The 25,253-nt window shown below is 31.6% G+C and overlaps 3 protein-coding genes across 3 annotated transcripts in view; 1 reads left to right on the top strand and 2 right to left on the bottom strand.

Annotated features, from left to right (window-relative positions):
* LOC105618544 (basigin) overlaps window positions 1-14,932 on the bottom strand; it is a 17,950-nt gene extending 3,018 nt beyond the window's left edge. Inside the window, exons 1-2 of the mRNA XM_012200077.1 lie at window positions 14,857-14,932; window positions 1,010-1,273 (exon numbers count right to left, since the gene is read on the bottom strand). Coding sequence (XP_012055467.1) covers window positions 1,010-1,273; window positions 14,857-14,932 — 340 coding nt within the window. The remainder of the gene's footprint in view (window positions 1-1,009; window positions 1,274-14,856) is intronic.
* A 1,979-nt stretch (window positions 14,933-16,911) lies between these two features.
* LOC105618543 (uncharacterized protein CG1161) lies at window positions 16,912-19,340 on the top strand. Its single transcript, XM_012200076.1, has 5 exons — window positions 16,912-16,974; window positions 17,046-17,161; window positions 18,309-18,423; window positions 18,503-18,643; window positions 19,046-19,340. Exons 1-5 carry the CDS (start codon window positions 16,912-16,914, stop codon window positions 19,193-19,195), a joined length of 585 nt encoding a protein of 194 aa, XP_012055466.1. The 3' UTR covers window positions 19,196-19,340.
* A 525-nt stretch (window positions 19,341-19,865) lies between these two features.
* Window positions 19,866-21,475, bottom strand: LOC105618646 (ADP,ATP carrier protein-like). Its single transcript, XM_012200175.1, has 4 exons — window positions 21,322-21,475; window positions 20,962-21,220; window positions 20,199-20,430; window positions 19,866-20,138 (listed from the first exon to the last, which is right to left on the bottom strand). Exons 1-4 carry the CDS (start codon window positions 21,473-21,475, stop codon window positions 19,866-19,868), a joined length of 918 nt encoding a protein of 305 aa, XP_012055565.1.
* Between the last annotated feature and the right edge of the window lie 3,778 nt (window positions 21,476-25,253).

The following is a 25,253-nucleotide window of genomic DNA, read 5'->3' as shown; positions in this document are numbered from 1 at the left end:
ATATATATATAGTATATATATATATATATATATATATATATATATATATATATCGGTTACAACAAAATTGAAATCTAATTTTGTTATCTATTAAAGTATGACGTAAGACATAATGATTATCTTATAAGAAAGACATATGATTAATATAATGATAATAACGATTTTTTCATAATAACTTCATGTATATATAATTTGATTCTATACAACAATGGATTATTAATTATTTATAAATACAAGGTCGATTTGAAGTCTATAATAATGAGATTATATATTATTATTATGTAATCAATATAAACCTTTCATGTTCTTAGTGCTTGCCTGTAGATGATAATTAACGTTACCAGTTTTAATATGCTCGATGAATAGTGCAATAAATATTCATGAATTGGTCAGAGAATACATTGAAAAGAAAAGTGAATAAAATAATAATTGTACATGCAATAAAGTAATAACTGGGAATTTATTCGAGAATATCAGTTATCAGATATTATCACATGTTGTGAAAAGATTTCAGATATAGGCCACGTATCTTCGCAGAGGTGTAAATACTTGACTTATTAATTTAACCGATAATCAATATTTAGCTGTTTATCAAATTCGATCAATCTACAATAAACACATATGTAACAAACTGATAATAAAATATTGATACTCGTTTTCATCAATGTAGATCAATTTTAATTTTGATTAAACTTATAATCTTCATCTTTTTTTAAAGTTCTAAGAATTAGAAAAAGATAAAGAGTAAATTCAACAGAGATTAAAGTCACATTGATGAAAAAGAGCATAAATCTATGTGTAAGTGTAATAGCGAAATATACTAATCTTCTTAATGGAAACAGTGATAAAAGCGCGTCACATTGTCGCGTAGAGAGAAAAATGTTGACGTAAATGTGTACAGAGTTGAAAAAACTTTATATTAGTAGAATTTTTTGACTGACAGACTTTTTAGACGATTAGAGTATTATTTATCAAAATAATGACATATACGTCTCATAAACAACATTACCAAAGTATAATGACAGGTGGAAAGACTCCGGACTATCGGAGGTGCATTTGTAATCTCCTTCATGACTCTCAGTCGCCTGGGATGCCGAGAGCTTGCTGCTGCCGGCATCGGTCTTTGAAAAGACAACTAGCTGACCACTGGACAACTCAGGTTCCAATGTCTGACCATTCCTGGTCCATCTAACGAGATCATCGTCCTTCAAATCGCTGCATTCGATGTTCCAAGGTTGTCCCTCGCGCACGATCGTCGGCCCCGTATATTGCACTTTTATTGAAAAAAAAAAAAATACCATTCAAATTTATTAATTTACAAGTTAAAACTGTGACAAAATAATTTTATTTTTAATTTAATTAAATCGATGTATCAATCAAATAAATTTGCAAATTTTCTTTATAAAATTAGGAATAGCAAACAAAAAAATTGCTTAATTATCTTAAATTAGAAATGAAAAAAAAACAGATCTTTTTACTTTGGAGAAAAACGTCAAATAAAAAATGAGTTTCTTTCTGTAAAATCGTTTCTAACTATAATAATACAGAATTATAAACAATGTATAGAATTAATTTTTTTATCTTTAAATTGTTTAATAAATTTAAATTATATCGTTAAATAATAGATATCTTATTCCGATTTTAAAAGCTAATTAAGCAACAGTCCATTCTATCAACAAGTAATACTTCATTAATAAAATTGACACTGTTTTGTTGTATACTGGTTATAATTGTATGCATTCTAAATTTTAAATTTATTGAGGCAATGTTCCGATATAATATTTATTCAAAAATAATTGAAGATATTTCGATGAACGTTGTCTCTCTAATTTAAATTTAAAATATATATAAGTACAACAAAATCAGCGTTAATTCAATAACAATATGAAACTTTTATTTAATTTTTTAAAATCGGAGTACTGTATAAAATATCGTTCAAATAATCATAAATAGTAATATATATAATAATGTATGGGATCACTGTCACTTTAATCATACTATATTTTTACTTTTTATAGTTATTTTTACACAAAAATTTTTTGGATGCAATTGAATTCTAGAATAATAATATTAAAATTGTCAAATGTTCCAAAAAAATATATCTAGGCTCATATCTAGATAAAAAATTTTCAGAGCCTAATCTTTTTTTTATTATTTTCATCTCAACTCTAAATTGGTCTTATACATCATTTTTATTGAGAAAAAAAATGTTCAAATTTATTTAAAGTCAGGGAAGTATGGAGAACTGTGATGATGATGTAATAATTCTGTCTTTATATTTAATTAAATCAATTTATTAGGCAAAATAAGTCAATTATTAATCAATATAAGTCAATTTATCAATATAAGTCAATATTAATCAATATAGTCAATTTATCTGTTAAATTCCTGTATAAAAATTCGTAAAAAATTTAGAAATGGCAAAGAAAATCATTGCCAAGTTATTTTAAATTAATCTTTAGCAATTAGCACAACGAAATGAAATATAGAATTATAAATTTATAAATTTAAAGTTTTTTATAATAAAGATAACGAGCGATAACGAGATAAAGATAACATGTTCTTATAAATTATTGTGCTAAATAATTACATCTCTCTTTATAGTAAAAAAAAACCATTGCAAGTTCGCCGTTTCAAAGAAAATTCATTACCTCTACATGATTAAAGAAGTTACAGTCACGCAGAGTAAAACTGATATTCGCGTAAATGGTTAACCTTGCACGACGACCCTCGAAAGTAAGTAATTGTATTTAGTTCGCGTTGGATAAAAGACAGAATAAAGTGCCGAAAAGTCTTTATCGATAAATGCACCATTACTTTAGCAATTTTTGTAACCATTGTAATTCCAGTTCTGTGTTCAGATAATATTGATCAAATTTTATTCAGAGTAATAGTTAACCGTTTCTTTGTTTTAGTCAAATCTGTCAATATTTCGATTCTCAAGTCAAAGGAAGATCGACCAATTCATTTCTGTTTAAATTGAAAATTTCAAAACTCGCAACATTGTACCTACAGCGCGGATCGATAGATGTTGAACTCTGAAAAACTTATGTGAAAGACGTGCAGAAAATAGGTGTGGCAGAAATATATTTGTTCTTGTCTCGAATGCGAGAGAGAACGATCTGAAATATCGATCGTTCGCAGGCAGGGAACGCGTGTTTACGCATGTTTACATTTCAAGGTGTTTGGTGCGAGAACGGTTTCTCTTGGCTCTTAGCCGTCGGTGTGACCGTACAAACTATCGATCGCATGTGTATAATCAGTTAATTATTTTCACGAGTATACCATATAACAATGTACAACAACCGGAATTTTTTCACAAGAAAGACAATTAGTGACAATTTAGCTAATTGCTCTCAGCAATATTCATGAACAACTGCTGCTCGCAAGTTTTGTGAATAAATTACTTTTATGAATTATTATCTCGGACAACATGTAAGCACGCATAAAGAAATTAATTTTATATCAATTACAGCTTTGTACGAAATTTTATTTTAATTATTTGATATTTAAATTATAGATGGAAGGAACTGATTTTGCTAGATACAGATCTGAAAATAATTTTGTTTACCATCAAAATAATTATGTAGGACGCTCAAGCTAATTATTAGAAAATTATTTTAGTAATCTAAAACAAAATTATTTTCAAATTTATCTAGCTAAAATTTTTAGATACGCACTTCAGCAAAAGCATTCTTTCCGCACGTGCTTTGTCATTTTCATGAAGTTGTTCTTTCATAATTTATTATCAAAATCTTGTCAAATTCAGTTTCTAAACAATTTATTTATTTATTTATTACGCGATACTGAAAATAAATATTATTACATTTGGAAGAAAGATTAATTTTACATTCTATTTATCGCATAAGAACGTAAAAAAGATTACTTTCTATTGGTTTTTTTTTCGTTTTCTCGTTGCTAAAATTTCTTGTTGATTCCTTGTTCAAATAAAATTATAAGTACATAGTAATATTTATATAAGCAATATTTATAATTTTATATAAATAATATTTATATGGAGACACGGTAGTGTCTTGATGCTAAGTTAAGCGACACTATCATGCCTTTAAGTGAATCGGCAAGTTGTGTTAGATTAAGATTAACAGAGCTCAATAACGGTTGTTCCAAGTTTTAAATAATTTAATATAATATACACAGATCGAAGGACGGACAACTCGAAAGAGATTCTACTTTCGGTAACAGAAATGTCATGCGTTGATGAATCAGCAGAATTATATCAATGTGATGACGTACGCGTATGTGTCACAGTAGTTTCACAATGATAAATAGTGACAAAGCACGGTCTGGCATAGCCAGTAAGAATATAACTCAGAACGCAAATCGTTATTTTCGAGTCACGGCATGATAGCTGTAGTCAAAATAAATATTGACGGCGTCATTAACGTCAATCGAATAGATTAAGGCAAAATTCATCTTGATTGAAGACACACACACTTGATTCAACTAATAATTGACACGTGAATGTCAGAGAAGTATCTAATAAATGAGGAAAAATTCCGAGAACAAATCGTTCGACGAATTCTATTGTTTCATCAATTCAATTATTTTCATCGAAAAGATTACTCGCAGCCGCATTCAACGTCCATTTTAATTTTTACAGACAGTATAGAGTTTAACACAAATAATATTTTAATATTTCAGAAGCTTTTCTCTATAAACTTGTGTAGTGATAAAAATAAAATTGAATACGTTTCGAAAAATTAGATTCTTAGAAAATAAAAAATAATCATATAACAATTGTTAGAGTAATCATTAATAAATTCAGACATTATTAATTTTTAATTTGGATATATCGCATGATTTTTCTTTCAGACTTGAATTATATTGTTTAAATCTATTATATTTCAGTTCATTTGTACATCAAAAAGTTACGAAGACTATGAAGTTCGATGCTTTAAGTCAATATTCGTACATATCGCACGTCATTTGATTTCCGTAAATCAATTCTTCGTGTTCATAATAAATCTTCTCGGTTGCTTTTATATCTGAACGAATACAGTCCATCGTAGTCACAGATCGTAAATGATAACCAAACCATAATGTGTTTTGCTGACTATGAGCTAATATTAATTCCTGTTATTGAACTTCAGTTGTTCGTGATCGCGACTAAATATTCTGATTTTTTTCCTTTGTTCTTCCAAAGCAAAATCCAGTGGAATCCGATGACAGAGAGGGAAATTGTCTCGATTGTCCGGCGGACTGACATGTTCAAATGTGAATTGGCGGGGCATAGTAACTCCGAGAAAATCAATAAACTACGAATGTTATTTTAAGCCCGCTTTCACGATGGCACCACGCAGCTGAAAATCCGCACACAAGATTCACGAGCTAGAAGATAAAATATCTGTCGATTGAAACGTCGAAGGATCTAAACAGACTTTTTATTCATTGCAAATAAGAATTCTTAGTCAGACGTTTGTTAAGCTCGAATAGAAAGGATCGAATAGAAAGAATTTCGAAAAAGAATCGTGCGTGACGCGATTCTGGAATAAAACGATTGAATTTTAGGTGAATGACATTTCAGGCGAGTTGAGTTCTACCATCGAAGGACGTATCCTTCGAATGTATAGACAATTCGCATTCTAAACGCGTGACTGTATCAGGCGCAGCTTGCACGCGAAGAATTCTCACTGGAGAGAAAAACTGATAGCCTGATAATTCCTGTAATTTTGTTTTCAGAGATATTTTTCGCATTCCGTTTTATCTTGCGCTTGTCTGCCGTTAGTTATGAATGAACGACAAATACTCGCGAAACGAAAACATGTCTCTTTCTCAGCTTGTAACCATCTCGATTTTGCTGGCCGAAATTCCATATCACACAGTGTTGCATTTTTGAGTGGGATAATCAAGGCAACATGTGACACACTTTCAGGGTATATATATTCCTAGACTCGCCTTCTCGTTTTAAGAGACATAATCTTGAACATGGTCTCTTCTGTGTTCCGAACACGTCGCGAAATTATGGGATTCGTTACGTTGAAAACCGTAAAAATAGATGCATCCTTGCAGGATGAGACATAAGTGTTTCTCATCTGGTGTTCAAGAATAGAGACGTGATGGCTAGATATCGTGAGCTGGTCAGAAGAGTTATTACGAAAATAAATTAATATGCTAAAAATGCTATCTCTTGAATAAAATTTGTAATAGTATATTTTCGAGGATAAAATAAAAACGAAATTTATTAATTCTTGAATAATAAGAAAAAGTAAAATAAGAGCTATTAGATATTAGGAGAGGATTATGAGAAGGACGTGCTAATATTCTCAATATTCTTAATTTTATTTTTTTTTTATATTACTTCTTATCATTCTTAAATGTAACGAGTGTATATCCTTATTCCATTTATATATTTCATTAATTCTTGTCAATCAATACTTAATCTTCCGGAGTCGAAATCTGTAACAATTTTATTTGGATCTGAAAGATTCATTTAATTTATGTTTGTTAATTAAATAACACTAATTAATTTAAGGAATTAAAATGACATAACTCATGAGAAAAAGAATAATTGCTAAGTTTTTTATTTTAATAAGAATCCAAATTTACAGATGTAACATAAAGAAAATTGAATTGTTTGGCAAAGATATATAATTCTATTAGTTCCGAAGAATAAGATTCGAAAATTCTTGTCAACTACTGGGTCAAGTTTGTTGACCTCCTTTAATCCTCCGACTTCTTCCGAGTATCATCCAAGATGCAGAGCACTAACAGTCTTTCAAAGATGTGCGCGAATTCTGTAAGGTCTACAGCTTGACCTTGGATTTATCTTGCGCGCTTTTTACGCTCGCAGTATCTTCGCTTTCTTTCTTTTCAACGCCCAATATACATTCAACGAATGTATATTTATCTTAATATATCAATCTAAGACAATATCTTAATATATCAATTTGTTGTTCATTCAGAATAGCCTAAAGAGAATCCAAAAAGTTTGTAATTCCGTTTATTAATTTTTTTAACAAGAATAGTCTCAATGTGTGTGCGTTTTATTAAATGCGCTTTACTCTCATTTGGCCCAGAAACTTGCTATATTTATTATTTTTTATATATTCATCTTATTTCAAGTGTAAAAATTTCTGAAGATTTCAAGCATCGCAAACAAACCTCTTAGTAATTATAAAGTGTTCACGTGGGAAATCGCGGTGATCATGTTTTTCAATGCCGATTCCGACTCGATTCGGGATATTATAATTCGCTGTGTCTCGCGGTTTATAAATGTAAAAATAGACAGGCCACGCAAGCTATTCAGAGTTAACTTTTTAGTGTTCTCATGCTTCTGGCACAAACACAGACAAGCAGTCAGAGGCAAAGGCGACATTCGTTCAATGCATTTTCCTTCCAACGTTAATGTCCGCGCATCGTATATCAGGGCTAATATCTATAATGATCCCTTTGGCGGACAGATACCAGATATGGGTTACCATTCGTGGGAAACGAGTCGAGTTTTCTGGGTGAACGGAAAACAGGGTCGATCGTTGCACAACGAAAGTCATCGCGGCGCACGAATAGTTCACCATCGTCGTCATCCTCCACCTCGACCCGGTCGCGTATCCACCGCGTGACGCGCGGCTCTCGCTTTTCACATCGCGATTTCCCTAGATATACATTTATTTTTCCACACAGTATATTATCACACAGGGATTTCTGAGATATTCCTTAAGCTTTTCAGCATAATGCTCGAGAAAACAATCATTGTAATTGAATTTTTTTACATCAATCTTAAATGAGAACTAAAATATGTTTATTTCATTCAGAAGTAGTCTACAATCACAATTCCAGACAATAAAGTTTGAAATCAGAATATAAAACATCTTCAAAAGTATATTATACGTATTTTTTAACAAAATGAAAAATTATGAAAAAATTATAATTTTTTAATATTATATTTGAAAGGAATACAAAAGTTTGGCAATTATTTAGAATCAAAAAATTATTTATCAGAAGAAAACATGTTTTTAAAAAATAACTGAAATAAAATGAGAAAAATTTCATTTAAACTATAAAATGTAAACATTATTTCGTATCTATATATTCATTTTTACAAAAAGTATAAATTTTAAATTTAAATCTTTGCAGGGATTATAATACATTATTATATGAAAAGAACGATTTTGTCGAACTATCAAAATAATTATGTAGGAAATTCAAGCAATACTGTAAACAAATTTAACATTCTAACAATCAATTCAGATAACGTCTTACATATTTATTTTAATAATTCAAACATATTGTTTTTAGATCTGTATCTAGCTAAATTTTTAGATAATTAAGGAAAACTGTTTTTTTCATAAGACATCTTTTAGACTGATCTTGCAAAGATATCTTTGACATTTTTTAAATATGTATCCTGAAGAGAGAGAGAGAGAGAGAGAGAGAGAGAGAGAGAGAAAGAGCTAATAAAACTTACCGAATGATTATTTACTAATTCTATTGATAATAGAGTTTCGAAGCTTCACTAGGGTCCCCTCAGGAAGACCTCAGAGCGTATTAATGCAATTGTCGCAATCATTCGTTATGAAACATTACGATATACTTTACACTACTACGAACGCGTATATGCGGAATCGGATACGAGTTATACGACAGAGACATTCAAACCTTGGCAACCTCGCGAGTTCTTCTTCGTTGTGAAAGTATGATGACGTGCCCAGTTGCTGCCGCATCGATTATATTATTATCATCGATAAAAAAGGAAAGAAAAACGCTCTTCGTCTCCGATTAGAAAAAGGTTAGAAAAAGATCCAACAAGATAATCCTATCAACATAGGAGCAAAGAAGATCTAAGAAATTCTTTTATTCTTTTCTCAAGCTTCACTTTTTATATTTTTTTAAAGAAATGTTTAATGAAAATGATTAACATATCGCTTATTTGCCATAACAACGATATATAATTAAAAAATTGTAATTCTTACAGAAAAAAAGAAAAAATATAATTTAAAAGAATATACATTTACTAGAATATAACTAAGAATATACTTCTATAATTAATTATTACATCAAAAATTGTATTTCAAAATTAATGTTACAAAATTCTAATGATTTAAAACATTCATTTTCTGGAAATCTTTGTTTTTAAGTTGTAACAAATGCGAATAATATATTCTTCGTATCAAAAACATCATACACAACATTAGACGACAAATGTTCTTTTATATGCTGAAGATAGTTAATGATTGGACATTAAAAATCAAGTGTTCTAACAAAATTATCTAACAGAAATATTTGAAAAACACTAAGTGATAATGTAACTTTAAATACCAAACGCCGATCGATGCATGCATAATTAACACTCTAAAATATTAATATTCAACAGATTGATGCCAAGTTAACAATCGTAAATAGAAATAATGTGAGGGTCGATATGAGAGATATTATTTCAGTCATCATTTACCACAGAATATCTGTTATTATATATTCTATTATTATTATTAACATAACTACTATTATTAACATAACAGCTACGCTATATTATGTTATATAATTCTATCCTATTATTAAATTATGAAGAAATTAAATTATGAAGAAACAATTATGAAGAAACATGGAATAATGAAATTACGAATTTCCAAGTTACCGAATTCTGAGAAATAAAGATCGATTAAAATTATGTCAAAGGAGTGTATATGATGGACTTGCGATGGGCGCAGCATGCCGTGACTCGCGAGGATGCACAGTTGCAGCATTATCGACTAAACTTTTTTAGAACGCGTCCCGTCAGTGTCGATAACTCTCATTAAAGCGACCTAGAAAGCGATGCCTTGCCGCGAGATATTCAACAAACCGCAAATTACGTTAATAAACGCCCCGCGTTGACGCCTCCGCATGAAAACTTTCTGTTGAATCTCATTGTTAAAATTTCAAATGCGCCGCTGTGACACGCGAAGAAATCTATTGATATATCCGTCGTACGTTTACTTAAAGATCGTCCTTTATACTTCAAAGGTAATTTAAAACCATCTTTTTACACCTCAAAACGTGGAGATAAAAAGCTCCTAAAGAAATATTTCTTTTATCTTCTTCCTTCTTTAAGCGAAAGTAAACTCTCTCTCAAACGAAACATATTCCGAGACAGTGTAGAATATGGTAGCTTATAGATACATGTATTTAAATAAATATGTAACAATAACGTAACGATATTGAACTGTCATTAAGAGTTACAAAGGCTGCATACTGGAATTTTAAATCCACACCATGTTGTTAATATTAATTACCTTTACCTAATATGGTAAGAATTATGTAGACATCGCATGATATTAAATCCATATACTAATATTTTAGAATGTGAAAAAAACATGTTCTTTTTGAAGAATGTTTTTCACTTTTTATCTAATTATTAAGTGACTTATAGATATGAAGAGAATAGAAGGCCGAACTAGGTTTTGAAAAGTGTGGTCAAAATCAGGTTTCTGAATTGGTATTGGTGATGCTCAGTAGGCGGCGCTCAAATCGCAAAACTCCTCTCATATACGCTTACGCGCACATAACCTAAGAATAGAGACGTTATTCTTTACATCATGCTCTAACAATAACGGGAAAACGCAAATTGTTATTAAAACATGGAGCATTCTTCATGTAAAATAAAAGAATGGTATGGTTAAAGTCACTAGATTAACAAAGTTCCGCGATGAGAAAATTCACTGAATTAACATTTGGAGTCAAAATGGCATCGAACTGCTATCTCAATCTGATTCTGTTAAAAGATCGGAAATCCATACAGGAGTCTGAAAAAGGAAGAACCTGATTCTGTTATCGAAAATGTCTGGTTGCTGTGTTGAAAATTGCAAAAACCGCAGCAAAAAAGGCTGAAGTTTTGAATAACCATATATCACGGGGCCAAAATGGCGGCAGTTCGCGTCATTAGATTAACTTTGTTAATCTAATGACTATAGGTGTGATGGAACGAAAGCGACATCTCGATTGAACTAATTCAGGTAGCCACTTTTGATCACGCTTTTTGACGGCTTCGTCCATGTAGTTCGGCCTCCTATTCTTTATACTTCATGCTTATAGATTTGCGTACACATGCTCGGACCATTCCGGAAGCACACTATCAGCACTATTGCGGGATATTAGTTATAAAGTTCAGCAGAGAAAGCAGTTCAAATGTTGTAAAATTCTTCGATATGATTGATTTAAACATGAAGAGAATTTTTTCTTTGAGTTTATTCTGAAAATATGATAGTTGTGGGATAATATATTTTAAGGAATTTTAATGTAAATTTCTCTTATTCATTAATAAAATTACAATAAAGTATAAAATAAATTGATTAATTTTACTGAAATGCATAGTAAAAATCTTTAAAATATTGTACCACAATTATTATATGGTATTTTCAGAGTAAATTTTAAAAGATAATTCTCTCTGTGTACATTTAGATCCATAAAGAATCAAAGACTAGAAGTAATCTAAAAAAAAGAAATAAAAATATTAAAGAATTTTACAACAGTTGCGAAGTTGCTTTCTCAGCTAAATACAATCATTGGCCTTATATACATTTCTCATACAAGCACACCAATATTGAATCAATATCTCAGAAACGTTGAATCGTAACATTACGAATATTGCATCAACATCGTGAAATAGATGTAGATTTGATATCTGAGATACTTTTGAAATATCTGATAGATAAACTACTATACTATATATATACTATACTATATATATTTCTACTATACTATATATATTTTATGTATTTATTTTGTGTATCTGTATCTATATCATTTTAAAAGTATCTTACTCATCACTGCTATGGAGAGAGAGAAAAGAAAGATCTATTGTCATTCATTTTCGCACGTTTAATGTGCGATTGCGTGTTACATTTTGTGTGTGATCAACACGTGTTACATGAAAATCAAACTTTCGATTTCATCGCAGAAGTTTCTTCAAGGCGAAACCTCAAATGCTCTCCTCGAATTGTGGGTATTTCGTTCTAATAGACACATCGAGGGATAGAATCGTAAATATTACTGGCCTGCGAAGAAAGATCGTAGAAAATCCGCTGTATACATGTGTCCGTAAACACGAACCGCACAAAGTTTTCAGTTTACGGCTCGAAATCATATCGAAAAAGCAAATACTCGATGCATATATCAGTTTAACATCCTTACGTGATAAAACTATAAATGTTATCTCCGTATAAACAAAAAATATCTATTGCGTAAAAGACTGATTTATACCTGCATTTTCATTTGTCTCGGAATGTTTGTCTTCCTTTAACTTTAATTATTCAATTAATTTTATCACGATAATAATTAGAATGAGGAGATTCAGACTACAGGTTTTTACGGAGAGGCGAAACTAAAAGTAGAAAAGTTACTCTGTTAAATCAATAAAATTCAATAAATAATTGCACAAAGGTACTTCAATGTTCATCAAATAGGTAAAAAATAAATTAAACTAAGATTGAAGTTAATCTACGTTGGTAGAAATTGGTTTAAAAGATCCTCAAAACTTCCAAGAGTTCAGGCAGTTCCAAACAATGCTGTATCAAAATGTCATTGAGTAAACTACGAAAATCGTGCAGTTATTATATTATCGTCGAACGAGCAATCTAATCTACGGACAAAATCCACATGATAGAGATACAAAGACTGTAAAATAAAATGTACTTGAGATAACAAATATTGTGATTTCTCTCTGCAATCACGTAACACGTCTGTTGTCTTCAGGTTAAGCAGGAGCTTATAATCCATGTCGTGCTCAATAAAAACGCGACCGAAGAAAATGTTCCATTTTCGTATCTAGAACCGTAGGCCCGATATTCTCATTGTACATTCAGCGCTAGACTTTGTCTTTTGCCCCTTTCTCATATCGTGCAAATTCAGATGTGAAATAGAAGAGTAACGATCGATAACAGTCGGTCGTATTTAATCTCGAATAAATAAAGCTTCATCTTCTTCAACAATTCAATTCAACTTCTCAATAGGAGTATCTGAAAAGTCGCGTATACTATACGCGACTGTTATATTTAAAGAAAAGGATATACTAGTGGCAACCATATAGTGGTGACAACTACATAACATATAGTTTTATATCTACAAGCATATATTATGAACTTTATATATATATGTATATGTATAACTATAAGTGTATATATATATATATATATATATATATATACGCGCGCGCGCGCGCGCGCGAGAGTGTATGTGTGTGTGTGTGTGTATGGGGCGCGTAACTATATATATTTATATCTATAAGAATTAATGTACATAATATTGAATAAACTTTGATTGCAATAACTACAAAATAATTTACTTAACTATATATATATATATTTGAATACATAAATTATTAATCAGATTTGACAACACCCGCAGTTATTAATGCTAACATAAGCTATCTACGCTAGTTAAATTCGGTTTTAACAACTGGTATTTTAAAATCGGATTTAACTAATATTTCTATTCTCAATGGTTCTCTGACTCTGAAAGGTCAAGTACCGTCTCCAAGTATCATAAACTAGCGATTATACAGCATTTTATGTCAGCAATTAATAACTACGAATGGTATTGTAATAGTAACATGCAAATATGATATACATTAATTCTACATAATATAGAACTTGCTTTATAGTTGTTACTACTATATATTTTTTGAATGTAGAGAGACAGTTTTATCTGAGAAAAAAAATGTGTAGAGATCAAAATTATAGGAATTAAGGACGATCTTTCATCGAGGCGTATTTGAATTTCATTGCAACAGTGACTTTGATTTTAAAGTTCCGGAGCGTGCATTTAAACACGCTTTGACTTTTAAACCGTCATCATTCACCACCTTGGCACGATTAATAATGTATTACCTTTGTTCGTATTACAATCGTGAGAGCCGAGAGGCGGCGGCGAATCGTTAACTCATATTTAATTAAACCTGTCTGTCACGCAAATCAAGTTCGGTCTTAATGAGCACCATTGTGAGTCAATCGGACGTCATTTTTGAACACAATTTAGGAAAAATTTCAGATTTATCGTTGACCGTACTACGAAAAGCGGTTGACTTATAGCTTATCCAATCGATGAAGGACGACCGTGATCAAAAAGCAGCGACACCGATTGAACGTTACTCCGTGTTTTATATCGTCACGCGCGAGAGAATTTCTCTCATTGGACATACAGACTTTCAACGTATTGCAATTTATTGATGAAACATCGTCAATAATGTAAAATTATTATTTAAAAAAATCGAATATATTACTTCTCAAAGGATAATCCAAAGTAGCTTTGCGACAGCCGATCCAAGCAAATTTTTCGGAGCAAATCTTTCATAGCTGGGGTCATCGTTACCGTTATTTTGGTCTCGAAGTTAATCATCGTATAAACATCAATTAGCGTCAACTATATACTAATCACTGTGCCGCATGAGTCATCCATTATCGATCGCGGAATCCGTATTTTAAAGTGAAGTCTCCTCGTCGTCCTCGGACGGAGAATCGGTTGAGTCAAAGCAGGAACGAGATAATCGGAAGACTCTGACTGGACTCAGCAGGTCGAGGATGATGATATACCAAGAGTCGCAGGAAAGGAATGAGTCGTATTCTAAGGTGAAATCTCCTCATCGTCCTCAAACGGATTCGGATGAAGTTAAGCGGGAGCAGGATGATTGGGAAACCTTGATTGAACTCGGCATCTTGTCAAGGACGATGATACACCAGGAGTCGCAAAAAAGCAGCTGTCGCGTGACTCGGATCGTATCAGTTGTATGGTTGTCGTGAGTCGCTGATCGAGAGGCGTCGAAAAGCGCGCTAGAGAGTCCAGTTTGTATGTGTTCGAAGAGAAGGAAGAGAGAGAGAAAGAAAGAGAGAGAGAGAGAGAGAGAGAAAGAGAAGGAGAGGGACTCACCTGCCTGGACCGTGACGAGGGTGCCCACCGCTAAATATAGCATCCCCAGCAGCACAAAAGCGGCTCGCCTCTCCATCCCGGTGGCGCTGTTGCCGACGTACGCGGTGGCGCGTGACCGTGTGCACCGTGCACGGCAATACGATAACCAACGACGAGCACGATGCTCCACCTCGTCGTCGTCGTCGTCGTCGCGGAGCGAGAGAGGAACCTACGCGGCACCTGGACGAGCGATGCCTGTTGCTGCGTTGATGAGCCGTCGTACACGGGTATAGCGTGTCGTCGTCGTCGTCGTCGTCGTTGTCCCCGTCGTCCTTGTCCTTATCGTCGTCGTTACTACCGCGACTTCTCGTGGCCGTTACCTCGTCGATATTCTCGGATGGTCCGTCAAAACCGCGAATTCTCTTTCTGCACTGATTGTGCGCAACAGACGATTGGATAGTTCGCGCGAAAGCGCCCGTCACACCGCTGCTGCTGCTACTGCTGCTGCTGTTGCTCCACCTCCTCCTCTTCTTCCTCTTCTTCTTCTTCTTCTTCCTCTTCCTTCTCCTCCACCTCCTCCTCCTCCTCTTCTTCTTCTTCCTCCTCCTCCTCCTCTTCCTCCTCCTCCTCCTCCTCCTCCTCCGCCAACGATGTCGCCCCTGCCGTTGCCGTCACGATCTATCACTGACGTTTGATCGTCCGTCTTATCGTTATCTCTGCACTCTTATCTTAATGCGCACTACACAGTGACCGTCCAGGTGTCGTCGCCGCCGTCGTCGTCGCCGTGGTCGTCGCTCCGTTGTCGTCGTCACTCTCTCCACCACTGCCTCCTCCTTCTTCTTCCTCTATTTCTCCTTCTTTACGTTACCGATTCACTTTTGGAAGTAATAGAGGGGGAAAGAGAGAGAGGCACACAGATCACTACACAGATAAGCACAGTGCGAGCCACACAGCTATGCTGACTGCAGCAACGTCAGAAGAAAAATGGCGATCGTTGTCTTCTGCTCGGGGTCTCTTCCTCCTCCTCCGCCACGCAAATGTCCGTCTCGTTCTGTCACGCGCCAATCGACTTTCCCTCCACTTCGCCATTTCCTCTTTTTTCCGATAAAGCTGCAACCACAATAGCAGAAATAAGGAATTAGAAATAAGGAATAAAGATTTCAACCTACCAGATATCGGATACACCGGAATATACGATTTCTAATAGGTTGGAATTATTATTTCTAATTCTCCTTCTATTGTAACTGCCCCTTAACTGCGAATTCTACGGTTGTGCTCTCTGCAGCGACTCGCGGTCCTTTTAAGCTTACTTCATATAGTCTTTAAAATTCACAAAAAATTCGATTTTACTTGACGTTACATCTGTTTCTGCCAATGGCTGCGTTTAGCAGAAAAAGCTTTACAAGTGTTGTAAGGGATTCCGCACAATAAAAGGGAATAGGGAACAGAGAATAGAGAATAAGAATTTTGACCTATCAGAAACTGTGTATTCCACAATACATGATTTCTGACAGGTTGAAATTCTTATATTCGTATTCATAGTTCAGGCCTTATATTTAAAATATTTAAAAATTAAAGCTTCCTTAAATTTATCTTTAGATACTCTACGAATTATTTCATTGGCTACTGAGCATCTAAAGATAAATTTAAGGAAGCATTAAGTACAAAATATGACTATGAATATGAGCATTATTTTCTGTTTCCTGTTCCTTTTTTGTTCCTTTTTTGTTGTGCGGAATCCCTAAAACTCTTTGATGTGATTGGTCTTGCTCTTCATAATCGACTTGTTCGATTTTCTAATTCGATTTTCAGTTTCTAGAATTATTGACTAGATGACGCTAAAATTGGAGGTGTAAAAATTATTTCACATTTAAGTCCCTCAATTTAAATCCCCTAGTTCAAGTTTACATTCCTTGATAAAACGAACGATCTGTGACATCTGTGTTTGACAACTTGGTGCATTATGTTTTGGATTAAAGATTACGTACATCGATAATCGCTGTCACGTAAAACCGTGCACGATTGCAACAAAGATCTGCAAAATTTCCATTTCCTTTTACTAATGAGAAGAACACAATGTTGAAATATATTTTTCCTGTTGCAATAGTCATTCTCGCCTGCTTGTCACAGCAATCTGAGGTTAGAATACTTTTTCACAGTTGAATTAAATCCAGTTCATTGGTATCTTTAACAACTGTGAATGATTCTAGGCGCAATATGATGACAAGAGGTGCAAGTGCATCTGTCCGAGCCTTTCTTCCGTCGTAAATACGACGCAGTCGACCGAACGTCTCACATACATTATAAATGTACCACCATTACAGTGGTAATTATTGGTTTAACAAGAGATTAATGCCCGTATTCATAGTCAAGCCTTATATTTAAGGCTTCCTTAAATTTATCTTTAGATGCTCTATGAATTATTTCATTGGCTGCTGAACAGCTGAAGATAAATTTAAGGAAGTCTTAAGTACAAGGTCTGACTTTGAATATCATAAGAGCATAAGACTTTGGTCAAAGTCTTGTTACAAATGCTTTGAAGCATTTGATGGACCAATTAGAAGAAAGAATTTTACAAACTAATCAATTAAAAAACGCTTCAAAATGTTTGCAGCATCATGTTGACCTAAATCATTTCATCTACAATATTCTTTACTTCCTATTTCTTAGTTTTTACTTCGTGCTTTTTTCTTTGCAACCATTTTATTGATAATATGTGTTTCTTTTCACATGTTTCTCGTCTTTTTGAAATTTGTTGACTTTTATTTTGGACAACAGGAAACAAAAAACTGAATAAAAGACAAAAAGACAAGAAATAAAAACAGGAAACAGGAAACGAAGAGCATAATGTAGATAATTAACAATGTAACTTAATCTACATTGATTAAGCTTACTGGTGCTTTCCAGCAAAAGATAGTAATCATTTCATTTTTGTTTAACAGTGGCATACAAGAATGAAATAATACTCTGTGTTACATTGTGGATTCTATTTGGTGGCATAAGTCGACACAAGTGTCATTCTATCATTGTTATTCACTGAATGTCAAGAAAGGTAGAATGATGCTTGTGTCGATTTGTGTTTCTAAATGAAAACATTCTGTTATCTGTGTTCCTTGCTGGAAAACAAATCTAGTATTTTGTATAAATTGATAAGAGCCCTATCCAACTGAGAATTTTCCAACTCGAAGTCACAATTAAAGTGTTAAAAAAGGAGGAACACTATGTAAAGTTATTTGTTTAAACAGAGCTGCCAAATTTTTACAGTACACTGAAATTTGTTTTTTAAATATTTGACATAAGAGTTTCAATTCAGCTTTTTGGCTGTATTTATTTATATTGTTTCATTGTTAAAAAGCAGTATATTGAACATTATATCACTTTATATTGCTTGTGTCCTTTGCTGGGAAGTTTCCATAATTTACTTCCTAATTTTCATCAATATAATATAATTATAATACATACCTAATTTATAGCAAGTGTGAAAGTGTTGTTCTGCCTAAACTTGGTGAGCAAATAAAAGGCAAGGAGGAGGTATTTTGCTCACGATGCGACTGCAAATATGAAAACAGGAACACGACTATTATTAAGGTATTTATTTTTTCATTGACAAAAAACTTCATATCACCAATTTAATTTATGTAATGTAACAGAAGAATTTATGTTGCAGATCGTGGTGATAATAGTTATATGGGTTATCTCATTGTTAGTAATTTATATGTTATTCCTAATTTGTCTGGATCCACTGCTTAACAAACGGATACACAAGGCATCAACAAATATTGGTTATCATGAACATAATAATGAAGAGGTAAATATATCATCAATTTTATTTTTCTCTCCAATAATGATAGTACGACCACTCGCATTACATTGGATTAGTTCACATTAAAAAAGCTGCTTTATATAAAGTATTTAAATACAATAACATAATATAATCAACTATGAAATAATGAAATAATACATGTATATTCTATCAAACAATATGACACAGATTATTAGATATTTTATCGTTCAAAATATTTATGATTTTACATTTAACTTTGCTAATTTCATATTATAGCAACTCTTAGTATACTAATCTATAATGCAAGTGTTGTAATCCAAATTTGCTGCATTCGAATATGTAAAATAAATGTAACGTTTAATAACTAAACACTGATCATACATAATTATCTGTATAATACATGTTTTCTTTTTTTATTTTACAAAGGATGATTCATCTCTCGCACCTGGTACGTCTCACCCAATGGGAGAAAGGGGCAATGTTTTGAATCGTGTTGGACACCAGCAGGACAAGTGGAAACGACAAGTTCGAGAACAGAGGCGGAATATTTATGATCGTCATACTATGCTGAATTAAGTCAAACAGTTTCCTAAATATGTAAAATACCCAGAATACTTCTAAATGTGACGATAATTTATTCGATTCTTTCGAAGCCTCCTGCGAATAGTTTGTAAAAATATAATATGTTACAATAATAAAGTAACATTAAGTATTAGCGATTATTCTTGACGATCATTTTTTTCATAAAATTCTATCCAGACTATCATGATTAATATAAATGAAATTATATATATATTCAGAGATTTTATAATTTTAAGTAATTGTGAATATTTCTGGTTTAATATTTATTCTATATGTGCAGAAAAACTTAATATATAAATTATATCATTATAAAACTATTGGGTTGTCCGGAAAGTTCGTGCCGACTAACCTATATAGTTTAATAAATGTATATTAAAATTTAGATTTTCTGCGTTTCAATTTTCCTTCAATATCGGCACGAACTTTCCGGACAATCCAATAGTTCTGATAATTTTTGCACCACGAATTTTCAAAAGAGTTTTTTTTAACTATGAAAGCAAAAAAAAAGCAAATCATCTTTATATTTTTGATAGAATCTTTTTAATCATTATTTATTACTACTACACTTATATGAAAATCTTCAGATAATTATGTATAAAATTCGAACGTTCCTTAATCGTATATATTTTATAAGACAAGTTTTTATATATTACGATAAGACTTACTAAATTCCTGAAGTTTTCGCAATTACTTTCTCAGCCGATTCTTTAATTGTATCGTATAACGTTAAGACAATAGCACCACCGGTGCCACGAAGAATGTTGGAGAATGTACCTTTGAAGAAAGCTTTGGGACCTTCGATTTTTGTTATTTTTATCCAACAATCAAGTGTATTTTTATACATTACGTCAACCTTTTTTCGCCCTGATTGCATCATCATTCGTCTTCTAACTGTATCGAAAGGATAGGACACGATACCCGCTAACGTTGTTACTATCTACAAAGGATGACACTTACATAATAAAAAAATTATTGCAGAAGAAAGATTTCTTTTTACCTCAGCGATTATAAAATTCATGTATAACGGTGTGCTCTTCGGGTCGGATAGCATACCCTTCGTAGTATCATAAAGTCCGAAGTATGCTGCACGATATATAATGATTCCTTGCACGCTGACATTGAAGCCGCGATAAAGTCCGAAAAATCCATCCGATTTAAAAACCTTCTTTATACAGTCTTTTATGCCTGTAAATTCTCGTTCCACACCTTTTCCAACATCGGCAGCTAATCTAGAAAATTACACTGTCTTATGCAAATAATACAGACTATCTCTTAAAATTTAACTGTGCCACAATAATTGTTAATTTTTTTTTAGCAAATTGTGTCATTTGCGTTACATTAGATTAGTGTAAAAAACTGTATGTGAAATTAACAAAGTAAATTAAATGTAAAAGTATATAAATATATTAAACGATTAAATAATTCAATAATGGTATTCACATTATTTAATATATATGTTATTTAAGAATATAACAATATATCAATATATATGTTTTATATATATATATATATATATAAAACATACATATAACAAGAATATAACTTTATTGTCAAAGTTTATTATATTATATCATTGTATAATATAATAAATATTTAGATATTTATAAAACAGCCTTTAATATGCACTATCTATAATATAGTACAAGTAACCAAATTTATCATTATTGTTTTTATTTATCAGAACATCTTGAAAATTTATATAAAAATATGAATCACGTATAATTAAGCTTTATAATATTCTATGTACATGTAAAATGTACCTGGTACGGGCAAGGTCAAGCGGATACACAAATAAAAGCGACGTCGCACCGGCAGCACCGCCAGCAGCTAGATTTCCAGCAAACTGTCGCCAGAAAGCATCTGGCGGTACTTTTCCCAGAAAGATGTCCTTAAATTTATCTTTAAATGCAAAATTAAGCGCTTGAGTCGGAAAATATCGCACAACATTAGCGAGATTGCCTCTGTAGAAACTAAGGAATCCTGTTTCCTGAGGTATACGTACAAGTGCGTCTATCATACCTGATGAAAGTTCAATGAACGTAAGAATGAGAAATTAACGAACAAAGAATGGAGATCATTTCTTACGCGATGCATCAAAACGGTAATCAATTTTAATGTACCTTTGTATTGTTGTTCAGGGCTAATCTGCTTCGAGGTATGCTGCACTTGCAACAACAATTTCACTCTTTCTAGAGGAGCAACCGTTGTCTTCGCAATCGCTGCGGACAAACCGCCTGCTATAAAATCTATCAGAAAAGATTTGTACGCCTCCATTTCTCTCGAGGGCTGCCAAAAATTGACAGATTCTAAGATATTAACAGTTCATCATGCGGATCGTATTAAAATCACAAAACATTTTGCATTTATAATGCACTTATGCATTAATATCGAAATATTACATATCTTTGCATTATCTGTCAAAGAAATGTAATGTCAGAACCACTATGCTACTTGAGTCACTTGTTTCGTCAGTCTGCTAGAAATACTATTTAAAACAATTGAAAATTCTTCGAAAATATCCTAATATCCATTTCTATGAATGAAGATTAACTTTAATTTCGGTTTAATTTACTATTTGCGCAAAAACTTGAAAAAATTTTATATTTTCAATTTTTTATCTCTCTCTCATTGATGTTTATTTATTAAAAATTTAAAAATAATTTGGAAGGGTGATATGTCCGATAGTACGCATCGCTAATTTGGCCAATTTTGAAATAAAATATTCTCATTAATAAAGTAGTGAAAAGTTGCTATGAACACTGCCGATGAGTGGATGTCATCGTACTGTTCGCTAATTTCTCAATAATTTGAAGTAAATAATGTTGAAATTGTCACAAAAAAACATGAAATTAAACTTTATTTTCACTTAAACATTGACAATTATAAGTTAGTGAATTTAAAAAAAATGTTTCTTGATTGGAGGAAAATTATTGATTTTTTCATAATTTTTCGAATTAGAAAAATTTTTCGGGATTAGAAAAAAAATTACAATAAAAATTATTTTTGATTACTATGATTCGCAATAGTAAGGGGCGAAAACTTTTCTTTCATAGAAGTCTAACAATCGATGTATATCAAGTCTAAATATAGGGACTCATGTATGTATATATAAATATATATATCTACATCCTTTTTTATTTTCTTCTTTAATTTTAGTGTTGATATGAACTATTATTCATAAATTCAGAATTTGCAATTTTCTTACAATTTTCTTACAATTACAGAAATTTAAATATCTCAGTGAAAAAAAATTGTAGAGAAGTTTCCAAAAATTTAAAAGATAAAAAATAGAGCTTTAAAAATTTTTTTCTCGATCGTTAACAATTTTTATAAAATTAATGTTAAAAATAGTTTTTATAAAAATTTGGAAAAATTATATGAATCAATTATAATAAACATTTTTCCTCTTTTTATTTTTTCCTACAAACTTTTAATGCCGAAGTTAAAAACATTTTAGAAAAATAAAAAAATTTTATTGTGTAAAAAAGTACATTTTTACACAATAAAATTTTGCAGAATAATAAAAATACAATATCTATACGAAAAATCATATCAATTTTTTCATTTTAAAACTTAGAAAGTCTATTTTAAAATGTTTATTTATTAAATTTTATTTGACAAAGTTTCTTCCAGATATAGCGCTTCAATAAATAACAAAAAATATTGAAATCAAGTTTCAATTTTATATAAGTAATTCTGGAAAAAAGTCGCAGATAAAAAAATTTGAACGCTATTTTGAAAATTTATTTTTTGCCTTTACATTACATTTTTAAAAATTTCTCTACAATTTTTTTTCATCGAGATATTTAAATTTTGTAAAATGCAAAACAATTGCAAGCGTTCCTGGATTTATGAACAGTAATGTAACAGTAATCTACCCAAAAAAGTAAGAAAAATGAGTTTTGTAGAAAAGTGAAAAAAAGTATACATAAAATATATATTATACATAGAATATATATATATACATAGAATATCTATTATTTAATTTTTATTATTATATATATATATGTATAATGTTAATAATGTATAGTATATGCATAGTATAGTTAAATTTTAGATTATAAATACAATTTTACTTACAACTTTATCTGAAATCTTTATTTTTGTAGAGCGCAATCATTCAGTTTCACAATTTCTTTTAGATTTTCTGTTTTCTCTATCTAAAAAATTTTTAAATCTTTACTAGTATGTTATATTAAAATTAACTAAATTTTTGATACACGAATTATTACATATTATTACATATTATTACATGTAAATAAGACAGATAATTGTAATGCATTTTTGAATGCAAAAAGTTATCGGCAACATTTTCGTTTTTTACTGTTGTTCCAGCTTCTGAAATATAATGTAAAGCCAGATAAATTCCTAATACATTGCAAAAGATCTTGCGTATTATATTTAAGTATATACTTATTTATTATTGCTATTTACCTTATTGCTATTTATTTATTATGCTATTGCCTCTTGTGATCGAAGATAGCTGAAGTTTCTTCATTTTTAAATTGGGCGGTTGTGGTCAACTTTCTTTTAGACATTAGCATTTTATTCGTTTTAGGTGCAGATTTTTTGTCAGGATTTTGTGCCTTTTATGTTCGAACTGGCAATACTATGTGATTAATTTCTCATTTGTCGAATATTCTCCACTTGTAATAATTTCGAATACGAGCGTGGCGTAGCAAGCAACGCAGAGATTGCTATACCAAAAATTCCAGATTCTCGATCCCAAACAAAATCGAAAAATTTTCAAACGCTCGTAACTCCTCTCGGCAGGCAATAGCAAACTACCGAGAGTACACTTCTCTAAACAAAATCATTTTAGAATCGATTAAACTGTAGGTGCTTTATTACTATATATGTACAATTACTATATATGTATTAGCGTGCGCACCACAGGCATATAAGAGAAATCACCACGCTCAGTTACGGCAATATTGCCCGTAATAATAAATAGGCAAAACATAAGTCCACCAGCAAAGAATATTTATCGAAAACTGGGTAATTACGAGCGCTGATCACGCATCTCTTCAGTTCTATAGGTCTAAATAAAACTGAAGAGATACGTTATCATGTGTAATTTCCCAGTTTTCGATAAATGTTTTGCTTATTTATTCCCGGCAGGGAATTTATTAAATCGAGAAAGTACGCTTCAGCTTATAATTCTTGTTAACAAGTGTCTTCCCAGAAGTTATAAATAATCGTTGCTTTGAAATAACCGTTTTGTCGAACAACATTTTGTCGACAAAGGACTGATACTTTTTCTTTCTTGGTGAAGATTTTGATATTTGTAAAGTTTGTTTATCGCTTAATACAATTGACAGCACGCAAATATTGAAGTCTTCGTTGGACGTTTTCTCAGCTTGGATATCTTGTCTGTCGCAAGGAATGTGAGGACTGTTTAACCAAGTTAAATTCCACCAAATTTTATGTATTATTCATATAAAAGATTATCTTTTTAAAAAAAAGTAACTACTGTAACGACACTGTCGCTGCGCTTTAGCATTGAGACACTACCGTGTCTCTAGATCTATCTTCTAATTCATAAAACCAAAAAAAATAAAAAGTAAGTTACAGCGAAAATAAAGTTAATTTAACATCGATCTTATGCCCATTTCTACCAACGCAGATTATTAACTTTAAATTCGGTTCAATTTGTTCTTCGTCTTTTTCTAATTCTTAGAAAGAAACAAAGAGTTAGTTAAATCAAGATTAAACTTGAATTTTATTAATAAAAACAGGCATAATGAATAGGCATAATTTTATTGATAAAAACTGGCATTATAACAATAAATGGACATTAAACACTTAAAAATAATTACAAATTATAATTGTAATATATTGTAGAACGAATAAAATGAGCAAGAAGAGACATACAAATTATGTTCGTAATATTTACTTGTGTCATTATTTTACACAAAAAATCGAATATGTATTCGTTTTATTAAAGCTTTATGTCGGTCAGTAAATGCATGTAGTCAGAAGCTTTATTCAAAAGTTACAACTATATGACTTTTTATAAATGACTGGATCATAGTAATTTATATGACTTTTA

Source organism: Atta cephalotes (genome assembly GCF_000143395.1).
Source record: "Atta cephalotes unplaced genomic scaffold scaffold00017, whole genome shotgun sequence".
Classification (NCBI taxonomy): Eukaryota; Metazoa; Arthropoda; class Insecta; order Hymenoptera; family Formicidae; genus Atta; species Atta cephalotes.
The sequence above is the reverse complement of the archived record's forward strand: the minus strand, read 5'-3'. Positions and strand labels throughout refer to the sequence as shown.